At 43.4% G+C, this 27,622-nt stretch overlaps 1 protein-coding gene across 1 annotated transcript in view; it reads left to right on the top strand.

Annotated features, from left to right (window-relative positions):
* Window positions 1-296: 296 nt before the first annotated feature.
* LOC105479125 (ATPase Na+/K+ transporting subunit alpha 1) overlaps window positions 297-27,622 on the top strand; it is a 31,522-nt gene continuing 4,196 nt past the window's right edge. Inside the window, exons 1-18 of the mRNA XM_011736937.2 lie at window positions 297-580; window positions 11,056-11,166; window positions 11,836-11,895; window positions 14,348-14,551; window positions 15,188-15,301; window positions 15,687-15,821; window positions 15,950-16,067; window positions 16,480-16,748; window positions 17,254-17,452; window positions 17,802-17,911; window positions 19,860-19,994; window positions 20,557-20,749; window positions 22,141-22,316; window positions 23,613-23,749; window positions 24,903-25,053; window positions 25,637-25,805; window positions 25,947-26,101; window positions 26,429-26,552. Coding sequence (XP_011735239.1) covers window positions 569-580; window positions 11,056-11,166; window positions 11,836-11,895; window positions 14,348-14,551; window positions 15,188-15,301; window positions 15,687-15,821; window positions 15,950-16,067; window positions 16,480-16,748; window positions 17,254-17,452; window positions 17,802-17,911; window positions 19,860-19,994; window positions 20,557-20,749; window positions 22,141-22,316; window positions 23,613-23,749; window positions 24,903-25,053; window positions 25,637-25,805; window positions 25,947-26,101; window positions 26,429-26,552 — 2,572 coding nt within the window. The 5' untranslated portion in view covers window positions 297-568. The remainder of the gene's footprint in view (window positions 581-11,055; window positions 11,167-11,835; window positions 11,896-14,347; window positions 14,552-15,187; window positions 15,302-15,686; window positions 15,822-15,949; window positions 16,068-16,479; window positions 16,749-17,253; window positions 17,453-17,801; window positions 17,912-19,859; window positions 19,995-20,556; window positions 20,750-22,140; window positions 22,317-23,612; window positions 23,750-24,902; window positions 25,054-25,636; window positions 25,806-25,946; window positions 26,102-26,428; window positions 26,553-27,622) is intronic.

The raw sequence follows: 27,622 nt of genomic DNA, 5'->3' as shown, positions 1-27,622 counted from the left end.
GGAGGAGGGGCGTGGGAGGGCCAAGGCCGCCAAGTCCCTGCTACTCAGCCAGCAGGAGCGCCCCGCAGCCCTCCCGGGACACGGTGGACACTCTAGACCCGGGCCCGGGCGCCTTCCTGCCGGGAGCCGGGACTGGCCGCAGCAGGCGCTGTCCGGGCCCGGGGGCGGGGTTTGGGGAGGGGCGGAGCCAGGCCCGCTGCCGGTGTCAGGTTGCTCCGGTAACGGTGACGTTTCGCGGCGTGGGCGGGGCCAGCACGCAGGTTGCATATTTTAGGAAGTGAGGAGGAGGCGCGGGCTGGAGCTGCGGCGGGGTCTGGGGCGCAGAGCAGCGGCGGGAGGAGGCGGACACGTGGCAGCAGCAGCGGTAGCAGCACCGGCGGCGGCAGCAACAGCGGCGGCGGCATCGGCCCGAGCCGCCGGCCGCCCTCCCTCCCTCCCGCCCCGCGGCAGCCCTAGCTCCCTCCACTCGGCTCCCCCGGCCCCGCTCGCTCGGCCGGGAGCTGCTCTCTGCTTTTCTCTCTGATTCTTCAGCGACAGGACCCGGCGCCCGGCACCGAGCACCGCCACCATGGGGAAGGGGGTGAGTGTCCGGCGCGACCGAAGAGGGGGCACGGGGAGCCCTCGAGGGGAAGAGGAGGAAGTCGGGAGGGCAACCGCGGCCAGCGGGAGGCGGCGGAGGAGGAAGCGGCGCGGAGTGGGCTGGCAGAGCCGCGCGGCTTAAAAGACGACGCACTTTGGAAATGGAGGGAGCGCAGTAACGGGGGGGCGGGGGAAGGGAGCGCCGAGGGGCTGGAGCGCAGCATTGCTCGGGGGCGGGTGAGCGGACCCCAGGCGAGGGCTGCGCGCCCCCGAAGCCGAGCGGGCCTGGGGCTCGGAGAGGCGGTGCTTGGGAAGCCACGGGGCCGGGAGGAGGGGGGCGACCTGCAGCGGGGCGGCCCCGGGACCGAGCCGGCATCCCTGAGCCCGGCTCCCCTCCCTGCGCCCGCCGTCACCTCCTTCTCTCTCCTTCCTTTTCCCTCCGCCCTCCGTGCCCTGAGGAAAGGCGCGCTCCTCCCCTTCCCCTGGGGCGCTCCGCCGGGGCCCCTCCCGGGCCTCCGTTCCCGCCGCGGCCCCGGCGCCGGCGGGGGCAGTCTTCGGGTTCGGGGCTTCTTCTCCTGGAGGCGCTGGGGCTTAGCTGGCTCCGCGCAGAGGCGGCCGCCCTCCCCCAAGGAAAAAACTGGCTTCTCCTGAGTGCGGAGCCGGCTGGGCGGGCTGGTGCCAGAAAGGGTGTGTCTTCACTGCCCTAAGATGGCCTTTAAGGTATACTTTTGAGGGTTTTATTGGGCCACTTTCCGTAAACACAGGATGCACCGATGGCAACTGGAGTTGTCATCCGACGGTGGGGAGAGGCGTGCAGATTTTTTTGAAGGGACGAGCCCTGAAGGATAGGCAGACCCATCAGGGCCTCAGGGTACAATAAACCCGAAAAAGGACTGGAGGCTGCAGGCAATACGGTGGTAGGAATGCTTTGCCAGTTTCCAGCGTCGCGGAAGCACCAAAGGGCGGTTCCTGAAGGAAACGAGGGGTCTTGGGGCTGGAGAGCAGCGCGGAGCGTGGTGGGAATATCATCACAACGCCCCTTTCCTGCATTTCTGAAGCGAAGACTTGATTACCCGTAGCTACTGCAGGAGACTGGGTCCCAGACCCCAAAGGAGCCAAAGTCCAGTTGAGAAAAATTTACATAAAATAACCTCGGAATTCATGGGTTGAAAGTGACCATGTCATGAGAATACAAATGGGAGAATACACTCCGTTGCCTCCAGGGTTTAGCACAGTGCAGACACTGAGTAGGTCTTTGAAGGTCCTGAGGCTTCTGGGTGTAGACAGAGTGACAGGAGCAGAGGGAGGCTGCACTCCTTGGGGACTCTAAATGAGTTTTGAAGGAGATAATTGAAAGGCTTGGACCTGGTGGGGAGAACAGGCACAAGTGGAAATGCACAACTCGCCTTGCTTTTAAAAGCATACAGCGTGGAGGGCCGGTCCAGATCAAGTGGCATCAGAGAGCAGAGCGGAGTGCAGGGCGTCTCCATTCCCCTGATGGAGACTGGGTTAGTGGCCTGTGCTTTTACCACACCATCAAACCCTTGGTCATTTCTGTAAACAAGCACTTTAAAGCTCATTGTTTGTCTCTCCTCCCTTAAAAAAAAGAAAAAGAAAAAAGTTTACTTCCTGAGCTAATTTGGGGGGGGTTAGAGATCACAGATGTGTGCCCCAGGCCCAGGAAGGTGAAGTGACTTGCTCAAGGTCAAACGGTTAACTAGTGACAGACCAGGCGTCCCTGATTCTTGAACAGCCTGTGGCCTCAAGCCTGAACATACATTACTTTAACATTGAGTTCTTTATACAGAACTCAAAACTTATTCTTCAGATGAAACTGGGGTATTTGTGATGTTGAATTAATAGGCCATGGAGATGGTTTGGGTAATTAAGTTATGCCCACGTATCTAGATGTCATCTAGATGTCTTTTTTCTAACCACACGCAGGCACACATGCACAGTAGTGATGCGGTAGTAACCCACCTGAATAGTTAGTAGAGCTTAAACCCAGATGTCTTACAACAAAATGTATAGTGGCTAGCAAACACAAGATTAAATTACAGCTGCGAACACTGGGATAATGAGCTGCTTGGCTGCTGGGTGGTAGTTAGCGTTTTGAGTATTCTGATACATTGAACATTAGTTTACTTGTGTGTTTGTGTGTTTGTCCAAGTGTGTTTGTCCTCAGTGACTTATTGTGATCGTCCAAATGTTCAGAAGAATATTTCATGTTGGGATTTTTCCACATGGGGATTAAAATGTGGGTGGAGTGGTGACTAAAGCCCTGCTGATAATTGGTTAACCAGGAAGCCTGTGCTGGCAGCTAATTTTTAAGGTCATTGTAAATTTCTTCCCCTCCTCTCCTCTATACCCTTTGTGGCCTAGCTTTTGATGATATTTCAGGTGGTTTTATATGTCCTTAAAAGTCTAGTTCCTAAGCATTTGGTAAGAAAATGAAAGAACAGCTCTTGCTGAATCATTCCTGGATGAAATAGGATTTTGTCCCTTTTTTTCTTACTGGGTTTTATTGCCAATGACTCGGCTTAAACCTTCAACTAGGCCTACCACCCGCAACTGTTTCACTCACCAAAGGTACACACCATAACTGTTGAGAAATGTGGGAAAGTTTATTTTCTCAAGTGTGTAAAAGATGAGGAGAGGGAGTCTCACCAGGTCCTTCACTACATTCTGGGTTTAGTTTGAATATTAGTTACCTAAAAGATAAATCATAGCTTATGAGTCGTGATTTAAAGAGGGGCAGGGAAAAAAGGTTCCAGTGAAGGTGGCAGTGGGGGATGCACATGTCAGCAGAAATCCTGGTTGTATGGTACTGTTATCAGCTGCCCTTTTGGAGCTCAGCTTGAAAGTGTGACTAAAGCTCCTCTGGCTGCTATAAAGCTAGTACTTTAGACTTAAAGTATTGTAAGGCAGAGGCCTCAGAGTGGAAAGTTGCCCGGGCCTGGCTGGGAGCTAGTGGAGCAGTTACAGGAAGAACTAGTGCCTAGAGCTGGGGGGAGGAGAGAGCACTTGTGCCTCACCCTTTGCCTGTCAGTTGTTCAGTGTGTAACAGTTCCCTGCTTCTTGGGTTCTTTCTGTACCCTTTTATAAGGGTGTATCCCCTTTTGGTAACTTACTGTTAATTTGTAGTGTTCCCTGCCAGTAAGCTTGTAACACTCTAGTGACTCACCTTCAGGTGGGAGGGTAGGAAAGGGGGAGGCCTGCCTCCTAAACCTGGGAAGATGGGGAGAGAGTGGTAAACCTGAGAGCCCAAAAAAAAAAAAAAAAAAAAAAAAAAAAAGATGCCTTTAAAAATCCAGTTGTCCAGATGAGGGCTAACACTTCAAATATACAGATTTCTGGGAACGTTATTCCTAAGTTGCATTTAAAAATAAAAGTGAATTCAACATTTTATAGCACAATAGAGTTGGCACTCATCCATGCTCCATTCCAGTACCCTCAGTCATTGTTTTCTGATTATTTTAGCAACACATGAACAGATAAGTGACTTTCTATTCAAATCAGGCTATGTTCTTTTAAATATATCTAAACTTAAGAATAAGAAAGGCTTTAACTGAAATAGCTTTTAAGGATTTTGTATGGTAAAGTAAAATTGGTTTCTTCACTCAAAAACAAACAGGTTTAAAAAATAAAATAAAAGCCCTGAAGCTTCGGTTTCTCATCTGGCTCTTGGATAGAATGCTCATCCTGGGGATCAAGTGAAGTAATCTATGTTATGTTTATGGAAGGAGTGCCGTGCCAGCCTGAGTTGTGGCTATTGTTATTGGGCTTACATAGGTACAGTAATTAGAGCCAAGAGAAGATCAAATCTTTACAGACTGGGTTTGCTGTTCGTCAGTAAGTCATTAGCCCTTTCAAAATTAGAGAGCAGTTTTTTCCTTCACCGTGAGAACATACTAAGATTTGAAAATAATGGGAAATAATGTTAATTGCCCTTCATAGGAAAGTCAAGTAGAGGTGTCAGTTGACATTACTGCAACTGTTATCTTTGCTCAACAAGCAAATCTCTTGTTTAATAGCATCTTTCTGTCTACTTTAACTTTTCAGGTGAAGGACTTTGTTTGCAGTTGATGATCATTTTTATGTTTTCCAAGTCTTGCAAAATAAAATGGGCTTTTCGGCCTTCTGTGATGAGAGGGAGCCTGAACATTTGTGCTGTGCTGACTTCTTCTAGCTGCCCAGGGCTCTCTGCCAGCCAACAGGCTAGAAGAAGAAACCCGAGTGTCAGATCAGATGGGCTCACAGTAATCAGAGTGGCTGGGTTTGGACGACAAAACACCAGGCAAAATGTTTCCCATCCCTGCCAGAGCTGTCCAATTCTAGATTACACTGAAAGTACATGTCTAGTACATGATAATGTGCAGTAGAGAGAACTGTAAAACCTACTCACTCATTTTTAAAACTCTCCTTCATTTATATATTTTGGAGGAAGGATATGGAACCTAGTCAGGTCTGAACTTTCTCACGTTGCTATGAATTGAGTGTATGAGAGGAAGTGTGTATTCTTTGGCTGGAGTCAGAGAGAGACTGTTCTTTGCATATGACTCACCTCATTAGTTGTGCTGAAAACTGTTGTCAGGAATCCACAAGAAGTTCTTCGTATTTATTTGGTGTTTTGGATGGCAGATTGTGTTAGGAAAGAAGTACCCTTTACCCTACACTTTCTCTTTGGTTTAGTTTTTATTTGGGTCCTGAGCAAAGGGATTTTTCACCAATAGACCGCATTCCTTAGTTCCTTTGTGACTTTACAGTGAATCTTTTTATCTGGTTTTAGACCTCACTCACTAGTTCCTTTGTGACTTATGTTGAAATATATCTGCACGTGATCTCTTTCTGGTTTTATTCAAACCCTATTTAGTAATGACTATTGGCTGTCTCGGTGATTTGACAAGTTGATTCATGGTAGCTTATGCTTTGTCTTTGGGACTTGTATTGTTTGGGGGCCTGATGATCAGTGTAAGATTTTGTGACTCAGTGGGCCTTGCTGTGTGGATCAGTGAGCTGTGATTTCTCTTTCTAGTCGGTTACCAGGTAGGGGCAGGTCCCTAATGCACTTTGGGGGTTATCCTCTTGTGTGTTTCTTTTATCTTCCATGTGATGCTTCCATGGCACCATATTTATTTTATTACTTCAATTCATGTGACATTTCTTTAGGGCCTTGGACAGCCTTTATCCTTTTCAGCCTGGCAGTCATTTTCCTTCCTAGCCTAAGCTTCAGGGTACTAATTGAGGAGTGATCAGGACTTACTGGGAATTGTTCTGGTCCTCTCATAACGCATATGCCGATTATTAATCAGTTGTCTCAAACCAGAGCACTCTGGTAAAATGAAAAAAAGGCGGTAAGGTGGTCAGCAAATAGGGAGAGTTAAGGAATAAGCAGAAAGTTTTAACCCTTCATAACCCATGTGCCTAATGTAGAGGTAGAATATTCCATTGAAGAAACTGAAGTTTTTTTTCTGAGTCTTAATAACTGTTAAAACAAAAGTATATCTAAACTGCACTGATTCTTTACACCTTTTAGAATTTTTATTTTTTGAATGATCATGGATGTATACTACTCCAGGTAGGGTAGGCTGTCAGACTCATTAAGAATTGACATGCAGGCAGATTGGAGAGGAAGGTCAAGTCATTTTCTTTTGGGTTGAGGGAACTTGCTGGCTAGATCTGTCACTGTTCTTTGACCCTTGCTGGCTGATGGGCTGCCCAAGTTTGGATATACTAAACTGGGTTCACAAAGGGACCTACTGCTTTGGCCTTAGTAAATTATATTCTCCAGCATGCTTATTTGGATGGGCAAGAGAAGGAATATGAAGGCATGTGGCCCCTCAGGCTCACCTCCTCTTCCTCTGCAGAGAACTGCTGCTCCTGCAGTGATGTGCTGCTGCTGGGACTGGATAGCAGCCATGGTACTATGACAGTGTCCTCCCTCAACCCCGGCCATCCCTTAGTCCTCCACTCCCTGGCTACACAATTCCTTGCACATAAACTAAACTACTTAGTCATTTAGGAGCAAATGGAGATGTAATAAACTGGGCCAGATCATTTTTTTGACTGTTATTTTAAGTTTTCACTGATAAGATCAAATGAAAAATAATGCCAAAGGAGTTTTCTCTTCAATGGTTTGAAAAGAATTTTTGTAGAAAGTGAAAAATGGCAGTAATGTATATGTTGATTAAGACCAAGTTATAATAAATAGCCTTTGTGTAGTGCTTTGCGAATACTTTTACATACACAATGATGTTGGATGATTTAAAAATGTATCGTCCAGGAAAATGAGAAAGCACCCCTCCCCCATACCTATTATATTAAGGGGAGCCTAGACTTGGCAGCCTCTAGGGAACCAGCAGGGTCAGAGTCCATCACACAACTTCCCTGCTAAAGTGGTATTTGCCACATCGTGTCCAGAGGTGCCGTTTCTACAGTCTTCTTGGCAACTCTGAAATGGGCTGCATTTGGGGCACTTCCTTTTGCTGTCCTGGCCCTTCTTGCCAGTCAAAAGCTTTTGTTTGTGGGCTTTGGAAATAGTCCAGTTTTTAGATGTTTTATTTTTTCAGAGTTGATGGTTTCTTGACTAGACTATGAAAATGCCTTCTTTAGGTTCTTTAATAGTTATACCAAGTATTATTCCAATTTTAGGGATGAGGAAACTGAGGCCGACAGGCAAAGGTCATGTAGCCAGCATGTGGCAACACTAGAATAAATTGACAGACTCAACACCATTAGCAGACCTGTCTGAAGGGATTGGGGGGGGGGGGGGTCTTGAACTTTCAAGTACCCTCTAGACTTTTTCAGCAGGAATTTCAGAAGTCTGAAGAATTCTGAGCTCCCTGCTGGCCATGGGACATTGTGCTGATATGGTGGGGAAAATGCAGGTTGAGAAAGCCTTCACATCCTGCCCTGTTGGAGGCTGGTATGAAGGCCTTTGGTGGTGGCTGTAGTTTATATAGACCTCAAGCGATACACCTCTGGGATGGAAGCTCCTGCTTATTTTGGGATAATTTCTACATCTGTCATATCTGTCCCCAACCCTGTCCCTATTAAATGGCTAACTGCCAAAAAAGAGGAAGGAACATCTTTAGCTCTAGCAGGTCTTGGGGATGTCTCACTCATTGTGAGGACTGTGAGGATCCGGTATATGTTTTTAAGTGAGTGAACCTTGTTACATGTTTTAACCTTGGTTCCTCCTGTCAAGAATTTTATCTTCTTATCTCTCGGGCACCTTTTCCCTCTACCCAGATCAAATAGCAAAATGCTTAGTTAATCTTTGAGAGGATAGAATCCATGGGAAGCACAGGATGAAATGATGACGCTGTGCTAAGCTCTGTCACCGTGGGTAAACCCCTGCCCTTGCTGTGACTTTCCACTTCCTAAATTAGAATGGAAGGGCGGGGGGGGAACCATAAGCCAACTTCATTTTTATGAGTGGCCCTTTAGAGAATGGTGTAATCCATTGAGTTTCCACTGTACCTTTCCTCAGAGATGCTCAAAGGGGCGGGGGTGCCCTCACATGGAACATGGTGAGAGTGAGGATTAATCACTCCCAGTCCTCTGGGAGGGTGGAAGTGACCTGAACTTTCTAATTGAAAAAGTAGAAGTGTGTGCCCAATGCCCAGATGAGCAGGAAGGTCACTGCAGTTGATCGAGGAAATGCCGTATTTATCATTCACCCTTCCCATGACCTTTGTTTTTCCCAAATGCCTTAAAAAATAATAAGGAAACATTGCCCTGATTCTACCACTGTTCATCTCACCCAGTGTGTACTCCCTGACTCTGAATTTTGCAGCTTTGAGACTGCGGTAATTGAGACTGATAGGGACTTAGGTAATATTTGGTTCCCACCAGGGTAAGCTAATATTAAGTTATTATTTTACTTGTGAAGAAGAACTAAATTGTATAAGCTGCCTGGTTCTTCTAGACACACATTGCCTAGTGAAAAAACTAAAATTTAGAAGAAAAAGCAGTTTCACTTGTTAATACTTACCATGTCTCACTCACAAATGGCCTCATTTAAAACTTTGCCTTACCTAGCATGAATGGATAAAGAAAAGGGAGAGTTATTAGGGAATCTAGATTCCCAACTAACTTTAGCATTGATAGTGGTGAAGCTATGGGCAAGACATTTATTTTGTAAGTGGGGGTAAAACCTTGGAACGTGTTCAAAGCCTAGCTGCTCTAGTAATCCTCTCTCTTCTGGAGTGGAAGATACTGGAAGTCTGAGAATAAGCAAAGTATCCAGATGATGAAGCTGAGGGGTTATAACTATTTCATTTATTGAAATATATTTCAGTGATATTCAACTTGCTCAGAGAGAATCTGTGAGCTGTATTTTAAAAATCAATACAGGCTGGGCGCGGTGGATCACGCCTGTAATCCCAGCACTTTGGGAGGCCGAGGTGGGTGGATCACAAGGTCAGGAGTTCAAGACCAGCCTGGCCAAGATGGTGAAATCCCGTCTCTACTAAAAATACAAAAATTACCCAGGCATGGTGGCAGGTGCCTGTAATCCCAGCTACTCGGGAGGCTGAGGCAGGGAATTGCTTGAACCCATGGGCGGAGGTTGCAGTGAGCTGAGATTGTGCCACTCACTCTAGCCTGGGTGACAGAGTGAGACTCCATCCCCAAAAAAAAAGAAAGAAATCAATACAGAGTGGTCACATAAATCTTTCAGAGATCCTTAGTCAGTGTCTTTAAAATGGTTTTTAAGTGTTGTGCTTTCTCATTAAAGGTATGAAGGAAATACTACTTTAGCTGTGGTTCCTTTCTGGTAGATGACTTGCCTTTTCCTTTTTGTTTTATTTGTCCATTTGTATGTGTTACTATTTTGCATTTAAACTCTGGCACCAAGAGCTGTACTGAAAGAGGCACCAACAAATGTGGTTGCTCCATAATGGAGAGAATGTCAAGAATGTTGACTATCTTTAGACCTGCTTCATTAATAGATAAGATAGAAACTAAAGAACCCACCCAGTTGGAAGAAGTTATTAGTCAAGTAGTGCTGCACACGTGACCACAGAAGTTAAAAAGGTAAATAATATGTCTCTACATGGGGGCCACACCAGTGAATTTGGAGAAGGATTTCTCCTTGGAGTCTTAAGAGCATATTTTTAAATTTAAGTGAACACTGTATTTTATTTGCAACTATATTAGTTATGACTGAAACACACATAGACTTTTTGATTTTCTTTTTTCATTTCAGCACAATAAAATTACAATCTGGACACGAGTTACTAATTACTGCTTTAGTAGCTGGTAAGGCACTTAGGAAGGTTAGAAATGAGTAAGGGAGAACCACAAAATAATAGTAATAGCACCATATGTCATGCATTTTAAGAAAACTGCTAATGTCTACTTTTTGGCCTTAAGTTGTAGTTGTGGGAGGCTGCTTCAGGGGGAGGTGTCTGGAACAAGGGGCTCTTCTGCTCCTCTCAGCTTTGGAGCACCAAGTTCAGGCTTTGTGTAGATAAGCTCAAGGATTTTCAACAGGGGTGGGGGAGTGGAACAATCTAAATTTAAACTATAGAATCAACATTTTCTTTAAAAATTGTTCCAGTTTTCGAGAGGCGTAGGTGGATCCTGTGAATTATGTGATAATGCACACGCTTTTCCTACATCCTGCTTATGTCAAAACATTTCCAGAGACTTTCATTTGGAGGTTTTATTTTCACGCTACAGAATGGGGTGGGGGCTCCCTTTTTTTTTTAATCTCTTATGCAAAGAATTTTAAGGAGTCTTAGGCTGACTTTTTAATATGAGAAGCTGGTAAAGGTGAGTGTTCTTATGTGAGCACTAAAGATATTTAAATTTGATATGTAATAATGTATTTGCAAAGCAAAGAATATAAATAATATAAAAGTACTAGCATTTAGATGTCTTGTATCATTTAATCCTTAAAAACACAAAATGAGGTTGGCAGTATTCTTTATCTCCATGCTATAGAAGAGGAAATTGAAATGTAGGAGTTAGTAACTTGCCTAAGGATACATTGCTGGTAAGTGGTAAAGCCCAGGATTTTAACTCAAGCCTGTCTGATTGAGACTGCGGACTCATAAGCACAATATTGCACTCTAAATTAATAATGTAAAGTTAGTTTCAGTCTTTCAGTAGGGAAGATGGAAGGCTGCAGAATAGGGATTTTGATAGCAAAAATCTCATTAACCCCAAATGGAAGTGGCGCTGGCAGGGCCATTCTGAAGCCTACCAGTGGCTTCAGAGGTGTTAAGAGTTTCCCACTGGTCTTAATGCTCTTGGATGGAGAGAATGTATCTTAAGCCAATGTATTACTAGTAGATTGCTTTGCTTATGTAGTATGCAATATACGGGCATACATTTTCTTGACTATTATCTTAATGACTATTCCAAATTATGACTACCTTAAAAACTACCAAAATCCCCTGCTCCAGAATTTTCAGTTTCAGATGATGTCATAATTCATAGCCTTACTTTTCCCATATTCTCCTACAGGTTGGACGTGATAAGTATGAGCCTGCAGCTGTTTCAGAACAAGGTGATAAAAAGGGCAAAAAGGGCAAAAAAGACAGGGACATGGATGAACTGAAGAAAGAAGTTTCTATGGTAAGTACTAGGAAGAATATTGTATTCCATCCTTATTAAAAATCCATGATTTTTAATCCCCCAAACCTCACTGTATTCTTCAGTCAAAGAACTGCTTTATATTAAAAGAGATCATAGCAGCTGTACAGATCTCATCTTGTCGTAGAGGTTAATATTGAACATTTTCTTTTTAAAAGCTGTTAGAGGATAGGAAAAGTTAATGCAGTCACTCTGGCATAACCACAGATCAACAGAAGGAACTTAGGTTGATATCATGAGTCTTTGCTTTTCTCTGTATTATATCAAACACTGGGAAATTCAGCCTCTCCGGGCTATGGAAGCTTCCATCTACTTAACCTGTCTAGAATTGACCTAGTCATCAGAGAAGGCAGATAAGGTTTTACTAGATCCCTGAGAGCTGCTGGGTTTCTCTGAAGTGTTGCGGCAAGTAGTAATGGGCCACCGTCACTCAGCTTCAGCCATTCTCCAGTGAAGAGCTGTCAATGATAGCTGTATGGTTGTGAAGCCATGAAGCGATGGTGAAAAGTGTACCAACTTCTGCACTGAAGAAAACATCTGCACTTCGTTTAATAAGCTTAATGATAGTAATGAGTAATGCTATTTTTTTGTCATTTTTTTATACTACACTGTTTATTTTCTTTGTTTCTGTTTTTTTTTTTTTTCCCTTAGGATGATCATAAACTTAGCCTTGATGAACTTCATCGTAAATATGGAACAGACTTGAGCCGGGTATGTTCTAGTTTGAAGGCTGTTGTACAAAATCCTAGTTTTCCGTATTGTACTTTCCCCTGTATTGCATACAGGTCTAACTTCAGGGGCTCTAGTAAGAAAACGACAGACACATCTGCGTATCTAGTATGTGGCATGCACAGAGCTTGGGCTTTTATATGCTACTGTTTCTTTTCCCTGAAACTTTTTGAAAGTGGATGTTATTTTCTTCTCCCTATTTTATAGTAGTTGAGAGCCAGTAAGTGGGAACACCAGGAGTTGCAGTTGGCTTCAAAGCCATGCTTATGCCTTGACCTTTTGATGATACATTTTCCCTTTATTTTTCTACATTTGTTAAATTCAGTTGAATATTTCACCTAGTTGAATCTTCAACAGTTCACATTTTTGCCCTTTTCCCAGCTAGTCCGTTGCAGTATGTTATGGTTATACTATCATTTGTTTAGTTATTCCATCATTTATTTGTAAATTGTTTTGCACAAAATTTAAAGAAACCTTTTCATAAAATACACGTTATGTATCCTTGTTATCTAGAGGATTTTGACATTAAATGTGTAACAAATGTTATAAAAGTAAATAGTCTAGGCATGTCTTATTTCCAGATAATCACTGAAAAGTCTGGGAATAACTTAAATAGCAAGCCAATATGTAGTATTTTTTCAGTAAGGCATCAAGAGCCATGGGTACTGTGGTGTTCTGATATATATTGTTTTTTGTCCACAGTTCCTGGTTCATAACTCCCTTAGCCCTTATTACAGTCTTTTGTTATAATGTTGGGTGTGTTAGACCTCGGTGTCAGGCTTCAAGAAACAGGATCTCTCTCCTGCCCTCCTTTCACCTGCCACAAGGCAAGACTCTAATCTTGTTCCACCTTTCTGATTTTCCAGGTAGATAGTGTTGGAATTGAACTGGAGGAAATCTTGGTGGTGGGGAGAAACCGCCACACCTTTGGTCACAGAAGTCATCTTCTGTGTTGATTGTTGTGGTGTAAGAGTAGAGAAGAGGCCGGGTGCGGTGGCTCATTCCTGTAATCTGAGCACTTTGGGAGGCCAAGGCTGGTGGATCACCTGAGGTCAGGAGTTTGAGACCAGCCTGACCACCATAGAGAAACCCCGTCTCTACTAAAAATACAAAATTAGCCGGGTGTGGTGGTGTGTGCCTGTAATCCCAGCTACTCGGGAGGCTGAGGCAGGAGAACTGCTTACACCTGGGAGGTGGAGGTTGCAGTGAGCCGAGGTTGCGCCATTGCACTCCAGCCTGGACAACAAGAGTGAAACTCTGTCTCAAAAAAAAAAAAAAAAGAAAAGAAAAAAGAAAGAGTAGAGAAGAACGTGGTTTGAGAGCGTTTTTCTTGACACAGGCACTTTAAGCTCCAAGAGGAGGCCTCGACTCGACTCAGAACAACATGCCAACAGTGACTCTGCTCACTGTGTGCCAGGCAGTCTCTGTTGCCACTTCACATCTCACTTAGGTTTTTATTAGAGTCTTAATGAAGTGTGCTCTCTCCGACCTATGCCCATTACTCAAATGCTGTGGGTCTATTTCCTTCCTTGTAGAATGAGGTTAATAATGCCTTAAAAAGGATTGTCATGAGAATTAAACAAGTTAATTAAAACACTGAATTCAGTTCCTGGCATGTAGATAGCACTCAAATGTTTGGTAACATGAGCACAAAATACAGGTAAATAGATTCTTTAGACAAAAATATTTTATTTTTTTTGACTTGATATTTTGAGAGTATAAAAGTGATCATATTTTCCTCTCTTAATGAGAGCTTATATATAATTGCCTGCTGTCAGTGAATCTTGGGTTTAAGACCCATTAGAAAAATAGCAGGCTTTAGTAGAGTAGATTTTTCCAGTGAGTACTTTTCAGTCAACAGGTTTATTGGGAGTTGGCTAAAATGCACATGGAGGTGAGCCCTTGCCTGCCAGACAAGCAAAGAATCAAGCTGTATATTTAAAACTTGGCTGTTAACCCAACGGATTTCTACAGGAAGTTTTTTCTCCTTTGATGTTTGTAGAGGGGTTTTTTTCCCCTCCCCACAGAATCAATACATAGAAAACTCAAAGCTGTTAATTTGCAAAACTGAATGGATTTGTGAAAGTAGATACCTTTTTGGCAGAAATGCAATTTGGCATTAATCCCTTGATCTAAAACTTAGAAGAAACCAGGCTGAATTCAAATTTATTGATGGATCAATTTAAAGAGTTTTAATCTGGGTGTTACGGGTTCCTTGGGAAACGTGGGCATATTGTTTGCCTGAACCCTTTGGAGGCTGGCTCATCAGCAGAATTATTCATGGAGGAATTTGCTAGGTTTTACCTTGGCTCTCTAGCTTGGGACATTTTGTTTCTTCTTTAAATCCTTATTGCAGCTGTCCAGCTATCAGATAGGTATGTTGGCTTGTAAGTGCTAGTACAGTTTGCCTTATTTATATTCCACTGCTTCTCAGGGATTAACATCTGCTCGTGCAGCTGAGATCCTGGCGCGAGATGGTCCCAACGCCCTCACTCCCCCTCCCACTACTCCTGAATGGATCAAGTTTTGTCGGCAGCTCTTTGGGGGGTTCTCAATGTTACTGTGGATTGGAGCGATTCTTTGTTTCTTGGCTTATAGCATCCAAGCTGCTACAGAAGAGGAACCTCAAAATGATAATGTGAGTTCTGTAATTCAGCACATGGATTTGTAGTACACATCAGATATCTTCTCCGTCTTTGTCTCCCACTTATTCTCAATTACCACTCTTTACTTAATGGTTATGAACACTGAGGAATAGTGTCAGCAGCTGTTGCCTTCGAGGCCCATCCATTCTTCCTTCATTTCCAGTTCCTCTCTCTACCACCCACGTTGTAGATGCTCTTACACGTGGGATGCCCACGTGCATGTGCTGCTGTCAGCAGGCAGCTCTGCTCAGGCCCCGGCCGCCACCCACTGAATGGCAGAGCACAGCTTTTAATGTTGGCACATCCACCTGTCCAGAAATGCTTGGTGGCCATTTTTCAAAATCCACAAGTTGGTTGAAAAACAATCTTTGTTTTATAAAGCAGGAGAAACTGATGCATCTAGAACATTTCCAAAAGTCCAGTTAGTGGTCAAGTGTTGGTGTGACTGACTCCATTTCTGACCCTTTCTATGTGGTCTTTAGAAGGATAAATAAGAAAACATGAGTTCTATATTTCTGAAATCTTGGTTTCTCTATTAAAAATCTGTTTTTTATTCAGTCAAAAAATTAATTGAATGCCCCTAATTCTTGTGTAGAGCCGCGGGCCCTAACTTGTCTTTTCCCTTCCAGCTGTACCTGGGTGTGGTGCTATCAGCCGTTGTCATCATAACTGGTTGCTTCTCCTACTATCAAGAAGCTAAAAGTTCAAAGATCATGGAATCCTTCAAAAACATGGTCCCTCAGGTACCAGACGCTTTGTCCTTCCCCAGTGGATGACTTGACAGCCCCAAGCATGTCAGCCTGTGAATTAGTGTGAAGTTAAGGTTTTCCAAATATTACGTGACTCCATCAGAGAGATGGATGTCTTCTACTCCGCCCCAAAACAACCTGTTTTCCTTCTACCCCAAAAAGTGGTAGCCTTTCTTTTGAATGTAAACTCTGAATACAGGCACACTGTTACAGCAATATCTCTTAAACTGGTGAGCAAGCTTTTGTAACTTGTGTAAATAAAAAAGTGAATAGTATAGGTAATTAGGATAATAGACCATTCTTAATTTTATTTTCTTGTTTTGGACACTACCTTCTCTTTGTTGGTATACTAACAGTATAAATGGTTTCCTTTCCAAAGCAAGCCCTTGTGATTCGAAATGGTGAGAAAATGAGCATAAATGCAGAGGATGTTGTGGTTGGGGATCTGGTGGAAGTAAAAGGAGGAGACCGAATTCCTGCTGACCTCAGAATCATATCTGCAAATGGCTGCAAGGTAGAACTTTTATTTTAACAAACCTCATGGCTAGCTCTGCTGTTTGGGCAGCTGGATTTGAGGGGTACAGTAGCCCATGATAAGGCAGTGTATTCACATGACATTTTTCTTCTTTTCCTCACATACAGGTGGATAACTCCTCACTCACTGGTGAATCAGAACCCCAGACTAGGTCTCCAGATTTCACAAATGAAAACCCCCTGGAGACAAGGAACATTGCCTTCTTTTCAACCAATTGTGTTGAAGGTAGGCCGTTTTTTGGCACTTTGAGCACTGTGTGGTATTTCTCTTGGGCATTAACAAAATCAAAACCATAGGCACAATCTCTTGTTTTATTGGCTCCATTTCTGACAACTTGTGTCAAGCACAGAGCAGAGGTGTTTTCCTAGCTGGCAGGAAACCTTGTGGCAGTTTCCCTTACCTCCACCTGCCTCTTCTGTCAACAACACCAGTCTGGCGTGGGTGTTGGAGCTGCTGTCCTGCTAATGGAGAGAAGTCCCTTTGCCAAGCAGCATGTACAACCAAAAGTCTGGCCCTTAAAAGTGTGCTTTTGTCAACTCTTTTTCTTTTTTAGCCATGCTATGTAATTGTGTAAAATCTGTGGCTTCCTTCAGGTTAGATACAATTAGGTACAGTTCTTCCTCCCCTTCTTTTTAAGGCACCGCACGTGGTATTGTTGTCTACACTGGGGATCGCACTGTGATGGGAAGAATTGCCACACTTGCTTCTGGGCTCGAAGGAGGCCAGACCCCCATTGCTGCAGAAATTGAACATTTTATCCACATCATCACGGGTGTGGCTGTGTTCCTGGGTGTGTCTTTCTTCATCCTTTCTCTCATCCTTGAGTACACCTGGCTTGAGGCTGTCATCTTCCTCATCGGTATCATCGTAGCCAATGTGCCGGAAGGTTTGCTGGCCACTGTCACGGTAAGAGGCAGGTGATGGTCACCCTGACTCAGATCAGCTTGCATGAATGTTACATTCTTCTGCTATCCTATTCTAAGGTATTGCCAACTTATGTTTTATTCTGGATGTTTGATACAGTTTTTCTTGAGAGCCACATCATATGGTGAGTTTTGACAGTGAGAAAACCTCAGCATTTGTTTATACGTAAGATAACCCCAAAGCATACATTTTGCTTTTAAATTATCACGTGGTCCAGAACAGTGCAGTGGAGAAAGGAGAAGAACTTGGGATCAAGTAGGGGGATAGAATAGGGTAGAATCCTGTTACTGTTTTTCTTAATAGATTGCTTTTCTGGAAGGAAGGGGAAGCCTCATGTATGGGTTCCCCTTACTATTTCTTCAGACTTCAGAAGAAGGTTGGAGAGATTTAATTTTAGACTAATTTCTTCCACATTAGGGTATAGCAAGAATCTGTGTAGAATTCCAACCTGATTGAGTGAAGTAATAATCGTCCTTATATTTTTTAGGTCTGTCTGACACTTACCGCCAAACGCATGGCGAGGAAAAACTGCTTAGTGAAGAACTTAGAAGCTGTGGAGACCTTGGGGTCCACATCCACCATCTGCTCGGATAAAACTGGAACTCTGACTCAGAACCGGATGACAGTGGCCCACATGTGGTTTGACAATCAAATCCATGAAGCTGATACGACAGAGAATCAGAGTGGTAAGGCCAGGGCTACCACACACCTCAGCCACCTGCTCCACTTGGTTTTTTTTCTTTTAAGAAATTGCATGAAAAAAAAATTTCTTTTTTAATGCTCGTGACAGCTTTTTCTTTCTTTCTTTTTATCATTTAGTGAAGAGTCAAGGGTATGGGATTTTGATTTTTTGCATGTTAGCAGAAACTTTAAATTGCCCTACAAATGTGATTGAAGAATGCCTGAAATGTGATTGGTTTCATTAATTGGGAAATGAGATGTATCACTGCAAATTTCTATAAGACTTTAATAGGAGAACTGAGAACATAGCCTTTAATGCATTATTGTCCTGTTGTGTTTTCTTGCCTCCATCAGGTGTCTCTTTTGACAAGACTTCAGCTACCTGGCTTGCTCTGTCCAGAATTGCAGGTCTTTGTAACAGGGCAGTGTTTCAGGCTAACCAGGAAAACCTACCTATTCTTAAGGTAGGCTCAAGAGTTAATAATGGGTTGCCTTTTGGAGGGGTGTAGACAGCACATGAGAACTGCCATTTGAGTGTTAAAAGTAGCAGATTACCTTTGTGGTCTGTGTGACTGTTCACTGTAGAACACTTGGAGTGGTCTGTGCAGTACTTTGCTGTAACTTACATTGTGTTGCCTGTAGATCCTGATGTATTATAGGACCCCCTGCTCCATATAAGTTGATTAAAAAGGGAAGCTGCAGTAAAAATCTGACCAAAGTGGGATGGGAAGAGATGGAAGACAGTCTTTATTGGTGAAAAACCTAATTCATCTGCTTTTACTACTCTGAGTTTATGTTATCACCTAACCTAGTGGACAGTGAGAGCTGAGGGCTGTAGTGACTCGATAATCGTATTTGCATATTAGGATACAGTAGATTCCAGTAAATCCTTTAAGCCATTTATTTTCCTGAAATAGCTCAGCTTATCTTATCTTATTGGTTCTTAGCTTGTTTACTAATGATGTAAAAATAAGCTCCAGGCCAAAATAAGCCCAGCCTTAGCCTGTGGAATTCTGATGCAGTTTGAAATGATTGAGATTTTACTGTGCCGCCCAAGTGAAGATGCAGTCTCAGAAGGATCGTGAATTGTACAAAGTCCTGTAGGAGAAGAAAGCTATGTGAGGCTCTCTGGGTCCCACATTCTCTGTGAAGCTGCCTGTAGTAGTTGTGGGTATAAACTAAGTTGCCAAAGGGAATGTGGCTTGGATGTAACTCAGATGCCTTCTGTGGTGAGGATAGGGTTCATTTATTCTGCAAAGGAGATTTTCTTGGCATTGAATTGATGTTGATTTGAGGATAATGTTGTTTATCTTGGGGATAAAACTTGAGATAAGTGTTTCATGTTTTTCTTTACCTCAAAGTGGAAATGTTCTAGGCTTTGAGCATCAGGTTCCACAAGTATCAACTCTTTCCTGATTAAAAAACCCCAGAAAGGTAGCAGAAGCTGTATTCCAAGTATTTCTGGAGTTGGGCCATATTGATGGCATTATTACTAAAAAGTGGGGAGGGGGAAGCAGCCCTATTTTGCTTTTATTAAAATAGCTGGCTTTTATTTAAAATGTCCCCCACTTATTTTGTGTTTCTTTCCAACCCAGCCAACTTTCTTGCTCTGTGGAGCTGCTATACTTCTGAGCATTGATCTGTTCATCTGCATATGCAACCTTAGATGTTAAAGTTCTAAAAGGCTTACCTATATAAAAGTTGTTTACAACTGAAAATGCTTTCAGTATGTCAAAATATAAGTGTGTCATCACGTATCACAGATAATATGTGTCACCTGAAGCGTGGGCTTTGACTAAAATGTTACATGGTTCGATTTTATTACTGTTGGAGCTGGTAATAGCTTTCAGTTCACATCCTTCAGGCCCAATTAATTTTGCGCAATTATGATTAGAATGTAAAGTCTTCTACTTTGCCCTTGACATAGGCAGTTTGTCCCCAGTCCTGAGACCCGAAGCATTTTCTTATGAATTCTACAGTAATGAAAGGTGCTATAAATGTTTAGTCTCTCACTTGGTATTTTCAGATAAGGAACCAGAAATAGGTAGTTGGGAATAGCATTGGCTTTGAGACTTTTCAGTAGGCCGGGAGAAGATAGAAATAGACTGCAGTAGGTTGGAAAGGGTGTGTTATACCTCTTCTAGGGAAGGTGACACCTTCCCACAGCCTTCTTTCACTAGAAGCTACTGTGGGCCGGGGAAGGACATTGGGGTTTGAGTCTGAAGCACTGTGAACAGCAGTGGTCTGGGCTAGAGGGACTCCTGTCCCACTTAACACCGCTGCTTCCTTCTTGCCCATCCTTTGCTACCTCTGACAAGATTGGAATGTGTCTTGAGTTATTTTTCCTGTTTTTCAGTGATGCCTCAGTGAAATTTTTTGGAGATAATTTACAGATGATGTCTCTGTTCACAGCGGGCAGTTGCAGGAGATGCCTCTGAGTCAGCACTCTTGAAGTGCATAGAGCTGTGCTGTGGTTCCGTGAAGGAGATGAGAGAAAGATACGCCAAAATCGTCGAAATACCCTTCAACTCCACCAACAAGTACCAGGTCTGAAGATAAATGGGTACACGGAGGGCGAGGGCAAGCTGGGGGACAAAGAGGGGAGGTACATGAGCAGGAAGAGGAAATATTCTCCCTTTGGAGTTTTATAAGCTTTAGCTTTAAATTTTACCCTTGATTACATATAGAATGTCATAATTTAGTTGAGTATCAGCAGGATAAATGAAGCCTCTTGCAAAACACTGTTGAGCCCTTTTGAATACTTTTGGTTTGGGGTGGGTGTGGGCATGTGGGGTGGGTGTGGGCATGTGGGGAGGGTGCTGGAGGTGTGTGTGCGCAAGTGTGCCCCAATCCCTGTGTTCTGAAATTCTGTATGTGTTATTTTTTAATGTGAACAAGTGTCAGGAATTTATGAATACATCATAGTGCTCTTTTTTTTTTTTCTGTAGCAGTCAGAGTATGTTACAGGTATAAGATACTTCAGAGTTCAGAAAGAAGGGATCTTGGGTCTTTTATAGCAAATACTAAATAGTAAGTGAAGCTCCATTTTCCACCATGGACTGCCACACATCCAACCATCCAATGTTTATATCTCAACAATCCTTCACAGTTGTCCATTCATAAGAACCCCAACACGTCAGAGCCCCGACACCTGTTGGTGATGAAGGGTGCCCCAGAAAGGATCCTAGACCGTTGCAGCTCTATCCTCCTCCACGGCAAGGAGCAGCCCCTGGATGAGGAGCTGAAAGACGCCTTTCAGAATGCCTATTTGGAGCTGGGGGGCCTCGGAGAACGAGTCCTAGGTATGCAGACAACCTGGTAACAAAGCACCTGGGCACGTTTCTATCAAGTAACCTAGTCTGGTAGACAGTTAACAAGTGATCCTATGAACCTGTATGTCTTGTTGACCTTCCTCTGTGTCTTTCAGGGGCAATCCTCCTACTTGTTTATTTGCCCCCTATCATTTTGAAAACAATAAGTGCTGGAGAAATGGTCAGTGTATTGGGCTGTGAGAAACAACGTCCTGATGGTTTGCTTCTGACTTGTACTTAGACCTTTGGTCTCATGCTAGTCAGTTCTGTTTGTTTTTTAAAAAAACAATGGTGGAAGAAGATCTTTCTTATCTAATCTTTGTTGCTATGGACATAAATAATAAGCCTAATTAAATTAAAGGTAATTAATTCTTAGTGTGTCTAAGTTAGACATACTATTTCCTGACTGCTTTGGAATGGGTGTGAATTTACATGAGCATTTATGTGCTCAGCTCAGAAACTAGACTAACGGTAAACTTTTAGTCTAAGATGCTATCCATTTTTTTCTACCCTGACAGCTACTGAGGCTGAGAAGTTCACTTTACCCATTGTCTAATGTATTTGGGGAAGTGGTATTTATAATACTTTGTAGCTTGACAGATACTACATTCATTATTTATATAATGCTTCCTATTCTTCTTAACTTGGGTAAATCTAATTCATGGTATCTTTCGTATGTGTCTATCCAACCGAAGGATTGCTATCTTCTCTTAAGTATTTTTCACTTCACTACCTCCACCACCCCAGAGTGGAAGCAGTCTCTCTTCTTTGAGTCTACATGGCACGTTAAAGATCATTGTAACCTCATACAACATTGAAAGGAATGTCTGACATTATCTTGATTTTTGTATTAACTATACTAGATGATAAACCCCTTGGGCAGAATGCATCTGATCTGTACTTATCCTCAAAAGTAGCTAGTATGATGTCCCATATTGGTGCTCGGTAATAAGTTTCAGTTAAATGAACGAGAGAGCAGAGGTATGGCCTTGATGTTTCCAGAGAAGGCAGCTGAGGCACGTAATTCCATGATTTGCCAAATCCAAATAACTTAGTGTCATCATCAGTGGGCAAGTCTAGAACCCTAATATCCTGGTGCTCAAAATTAGGGTTATCAATTCAGTCTTCTCCACATTAAACAATTTCCAATTCCTCTGAGGCCTGGTGTGATGGATTCTCTCTTTCAAATGCTTTTTTTCTTTCAGTGACTCTGTCGTTCATAAATGTTAAACAAAACCCTCACTCTGTTATAAAAATATAGACTTTAAAAATTTTCCAAAGTAAACATTCCAGAGAAAGGTAGGCGGGCTGAATAGGCTGCTGTTGTCCTTCTTACTGCCTGGCGTCACTGAAATTTTCAAAGGCTCCTGTCCTCCCCGCAGGTTTCTGCCACCTCTTTCTGCCAGATGAACAGTTTCCTGAAGGGTTCCAGTTTGACACCGACGATGTGAATTTCCCTATCGATAATCTGTGCTTTGTTGGGCTCATCTCCATGATTGACCCTCCACGGGCGGCCGTTCCTGATGCCGTGGGCAAATGTCGAAGTGCTGGAATTAAGGTAGTGCCCAGGCGCCTCCTTGGCTTCATCTCTTAGTGCCTTGGGACACCCTACTCAGTGAATGTTGCCCTTTGAGGTCCGGATGGCCACTGTTTTATCTCACCTGGAGTATTAATTTCTATCCAAAGCTTTACTTGCACCCAGAAAAGACCAAATAGTATTAAAATGATGGTGTAAACACACAAGAAATTAAAAATTTTTTGGAAAGCAGTTGTTTAAAAAAGAAATGTAAGCAAAGTAAAAACAGCAAAAGACTTGAAGTTTTAAAACATTGCATTATTCTAAATTAATGTACCTTATGCAATGAATGGCATATCTTCTGTGTTTTCAGTTAACTGTTTATTAGTGAGTGTTTGGTGTCCTCTGTGTATCCGTCTTTTTTTAAGTAGCTGAATGTTACTCAAGTGCACTAATAATCCTGTTGCTGGGTATGTGATTTGTTTCCGTTTTTTACTCTCAGGATTTTATTTTATTTACTTTTTGAGACAGAGTCTCGCTCTATTGCCCAGGCTGGAGTGTCATAGTGCGATCTCGGCTCACTGCGACCTCCGCCTCCCAGGTTCAAGCAATTCTCCTGCCTCAGCCTCCAAAGTAGCTGGGATTAGCTGACACCACGCCCGGCTAATTTTTGTATTTTTAAGTGAAGATGTGGTTTCACCATGTTGGCCAGACTGGTCTCAAACTCCTGACCTCAGGTGACCTGCCCACCTCAGCCTCCCAAAGTGCTGGGATTACAAGCGTGAGCCACCACACCCGGCCTGCTCTCAGGGTTAATACTGCCCTGAAAAGCTTTGTAGAAGTTATTTCCTCACCACTCTGACTACCTCTTTTTAAAGTATATTCTAAGTACAATCACTGCATCAAAAAATAACAATTTTGAATTCTTGTCACATGTTGCTTTTCCTCCAAATTGTGCCAATTTGAGAATGCTAGCCAGTAGCATGTGGTGTCTTCACAGTCCCACCAGCATCAGATTTTTATCTTTTTTTTTTTTTTTGCTGGTGTAGTAATTTTCGAGTATTTTTATGTGACTGTGTAGAAGGAAAAATAGACATTGTATATGCTAGTGATCGTGTACCAAGATAAAACCTGAGTATTGCCTTTGTGTTTCCTTTCTGTGGATACATATGTTTATATTGTTGGCTAATCGATGTTTATTAGTTTTATATTTGCATTCCTTTACTTTTGATACTCTAAGCCGAATCATCCTTAGTATTTACTCTTGCCTACTGGATATAAGACTTTAAGGTCATTTACTTGACAGTTGCATTCAACACATTGTCTTGTTTATTACAGGTCATCATGGTCACAGGAGACCATCCAATCACAGCTAAAGCTATTGCCAAAGGTGTGGGCATCATCTCAGAAGGCAATGAGACCGTAGAAGACATTGCTGCCCGCCTCAACATCCCAGTCAGCCAGGTGAACCCCAGGTAAGGCAGGAAGCTCAAATCACAGTCTGCTGAGCAAGTAGTGATGGTTTAAAATCTTCAGTGTGGTTCTATAATGGTTTGCATCCAGGCTTGCTCTGAGTAGGAAATGTACCTGCACTGCCAGAAAGCAACCTTGTCATTCCTAAGGAGGATTTTAAGTAAGAGCAAGTCATAATAATTAGCATTTAGATGGTATTTACTGTTCTAAGAGCTTGATATGGTGACCTATTATTTGCAGAGCAGGGAAGCTAGGGATTCAAGAGGCTTTTGAAGTACCTCAGAACTGGTGAAGTCATATAGTAAATTCAGCAGTCTAGCTTCTGATTTCATGCTGTTAACCATTGAGCTCTACTGCCTAGCACCTAGCACCTTGACACTTTCCAGGTCCACACTAACAAAATAAAATAAGGAAGGGACAATTACTTAGGTCGTTCAGGCAAACACAGGAAACACTTGGCAATGAAGTAAAATAGGTAATAGCAAATTGGTTTCGTTTTAAGGTTTAGGACCCTTTCACCCTATGTTAGGGTTAGAGGAGGGTTTGGTCTTGTATCAGCGCTGCCACTGTCTAAAACTTATATTTCTTTTTTTCTTTGATGGAGTCTCAGTCTGTCGCCCCAGCTGGAGTGCAGTGTCATGATCTTGGCTCACTGCAACCTCCGCCTGCTGAGTTCAAGTGATTCTCGTGCCTCAGCCTCCCAAGTAGCTGGTATTACAGGCCTCCACCAACACACCCAGCTAATTTTTAAATTTTTAGTAGAGATGGGGTTTCACCATGTTGGCCAAGCTGGTCTCGAACTACTGACCTCAAGTGATTCGCTCGCCTCAGCCTCCCAAAGTGCTGGGATTACAGGCATGAGCCACCACACCCAGCTAAAACTTGGTTATATTTCAGCATGTCTTATAAAGGTAGGGAAAGAATACAGACAGGCCTGCCCCAAAGATTGTCATGAGCCTCAAATGAGATAAAATATATGAAAATACTCTGTAACCTGTAAAGTACTGAACACTTAATAGCTTTTACATGCTGGGGAAAATTCCTTCTTTGTTTTGTTTACAGAGTGATCTGCATAAGAATATCCCTTCTTGAGGTGATGGACACGTGCTGGTGATGTGATGAGTGACTTTTTTTTTTCTTTTGTCCTAATTCTAGGGATGCCAAGGCCTGCGTAGTGCATGGCAGTGATCTAAAGGACATGACCTCCGAGCAGCTGGATGACATTTTGAAGTACCACACTGAGATAGTGTTTGCCAGGACCTCCCCTCAGCAGAAGCTCATCATTGTGGAAGGCTGCCAGAGACAGGTCAGCCAGCACAAGGATCGGGCTGCTTTGGGCACTGTTGGCTTTAGGGATTGGAGTTCCAGTGGAAACACAGCAACGTTGATGGATGCAAACCTCGCTGTATTAGACTCTGTATAAAACAGGCCAGAAGGAAGCTCCCAGGCATAGAGAGGGTGACTTGTTAATGGTTTAGCAGTGACAGAAGCACTTTAAAGTCCAGGTGTCCCACTGTGTCCCAGAGCTTGACCCCTCCGTGGAGTCATCTGATATGGGGTCCTAGTGTTTGCAGTAGAGATGTGAGTGGTCAGGAGACTACTGGGCATGCATACAGGAATGGGATTTTCTGGAGTGCCACCCACCAGAGTCATTACTTTGAGTAGCCCTTGTTAATGCCGGGGGCTATGTTTGTTGTCACTTGTCAGTTCTGTTATTTGGTGTAGGGCCTGTGTGAATACTTCCCTATGATGGTTCTCAGGCTTCATAAATAGTCTCAGTAGGAAAGGAGTAGTGTCTGTAATGAGTGCTCAGAGGGGGCATGCGTCGCACTATTTCCATCACTAGAAACAGTGATTGGTATTAACCCATTTTCCCTTTTCTGGGGTAGGGTGCTATTGTGGCTGTGACTGGTGATGGTGTGAATGACTCTCCAGCTTTGAAGAAAGCAGACATTGGGGTTGCTATGGGGATTGCTGGCTCAGATGTGTCCAAGCAAGCTGCTGACATGATTCTTTTGGATGACAACTTTGCCTCAATTGTGACTGGAGTAGAGGAAGGTGAGAGCTGTTTAAGGTGTACACCAAGATCTTATTCAGATACTGCCCATTAGCATCCATTTCTGTATATTTCTTGGATATGTTCAGTTTCCAATGTGCTTCTCTCATAAGCTAACAGTAAAAAATCTTGCTTCTTCATAGGTCGTCTGATCTTTGATAACTTGAAGAAATCCATTGCTTATACCTTAACCAGTAACATTCCCGAGATCACCCCCTTCCTGATATTTATTATTGCAAACATTCCACTACCACTGGGGACTGTCACCATCCTCTGCATTGACTTGGGTACTGACATGGTGAGTGTCGCAACAGCCACAGATCAATAGTAGTGAGGTGTGAATTGTGTCTTCATTCACTGGCACTGTGCTCCCGGCATCCATGAGGCTGGTGTTGGGAAAAGAAATTCTCAGGACCAATATCCAGTGTGTGTCCCAATCCCCGCATCACAGAATCAGTATTACCGCTCTTCAAGGCAATAGTTAACATCAGATGGGAATCTTTATTTTTGTGTACTTCACCTAAAAGATTTTTAAATGGGAGGGCAAGAATTTTATAACAAAAGGTTCACCATATTAGCTTCCTTATTTTTAGTAATTAAATTCCTTGTCCCCACCCCTTCCCAGGTTCCTGCCATCTCCCTGGCTTATGAGCAGGCTGAGAGTGACATCATGAAGAGACAGCCCAGAAATCCCAAAACAGACAAACTTGTGAATGAGAGGCTGATCAGCATGGCCTATGGGCAGATTGGTAAGCTGCAGCCTGGAGTGGGAAGCTGGCACATCTAAGGCATCTGAGGTGATGGCGTCCTCTTCAGGTTTTGATTTATTTCAGAGACTGCAAATCCAGGGTGACTTTCAGGTCTAGGATGAGCCCTAACAGGGTGAGCCTGTGGAGTTTCTGTAAACTGTCTTCCATGTGAGAATACATCTGTTGCTGTTTGCCCAGTTACCTTTTGTGGAAACTGGTTTTCTCTACTGAGCACCTTGGAACTGGTCTCAACTCTGCCTGAGAAAAGAGGATGTCCTTCCTCACTGAGCCTTGCGGAACATGAGGCATGGTTCTGAGGAATTGTGTGTGCTGACACACAGGCTGCTTTCCCTGGAGATACACACTTATCTGTCACTCACTTGGATGGAGAGTTAGGCATTGGAGAAAGTATATGTGTTTGAGGGTTTGGCTAGTAGGTCACCACCAAAGGGTGATCCTCCATCTACCTTATGCTGGACTACTGCCCCCACAGTGGAGCATGACTAGCTAACAGGTGGTCTAGGTGGTGGGCAATCAGCATGCCATTTGTTTTTAAATCCTCTGCCTAGGGTTCTTTCAAGAGAACCTGGTGAAGCCACCATGAATGTCTTACTCTCCTGGATTAATGGGTCACATAACTGTGAACACTTGGATAAAGTAGAACAGATTAGAACATTGTGGAAATTATGGCAAAGATTCATTAGACAGTTTTTGGCAACAAAGTGATTGGCTGGTGGCCCATCCTGACCTTCTCCAAGGAGGCCTACTTTTGAGAGGAAGGAAGACTAGGTCTCTGGTGGTATAGGATGAAACCTTGCCCTGAGGAACTTGGAGCAGTGTGGTTAAATTGGATGCCAGGGGAAGAGGGTCCTGAAGGTGTAAAGGAGAGTCAGAAGGTGCCACAGTGGCTAGAAAAATGGCAGCAGGTGGGAATTTTGAAAGATGGAAAAGAAGTTATCATTTGTCAGAGATTAAAAAGTAGGGAAGTGGATTTCCCCTAAGGGTCATGCCCTTAGAAGCAGCCGGTCAAGTAACAGAGGTGGGCATTTTGAGAGCAAGGCACATGTGTC

The sequence above is a fragment of the Macaca nemestrina genome, chromosome 1 (genome assembly GCF_043159975.1).
Source record: "Macaca nemestrina isolate mMacNem1 chromosome 1, mMacNem.hap1, whole genome shotgun sequence".
Taxonomy (NCBI): Eukaryota; Metazoa; Chordata; class Mammalia; order Primates; family Cercopithecidae; genus Macaca; species Macaca nemestrina.
This window is presented reverse-complemented; position numbering and strand designations above follow the sequence as displayed.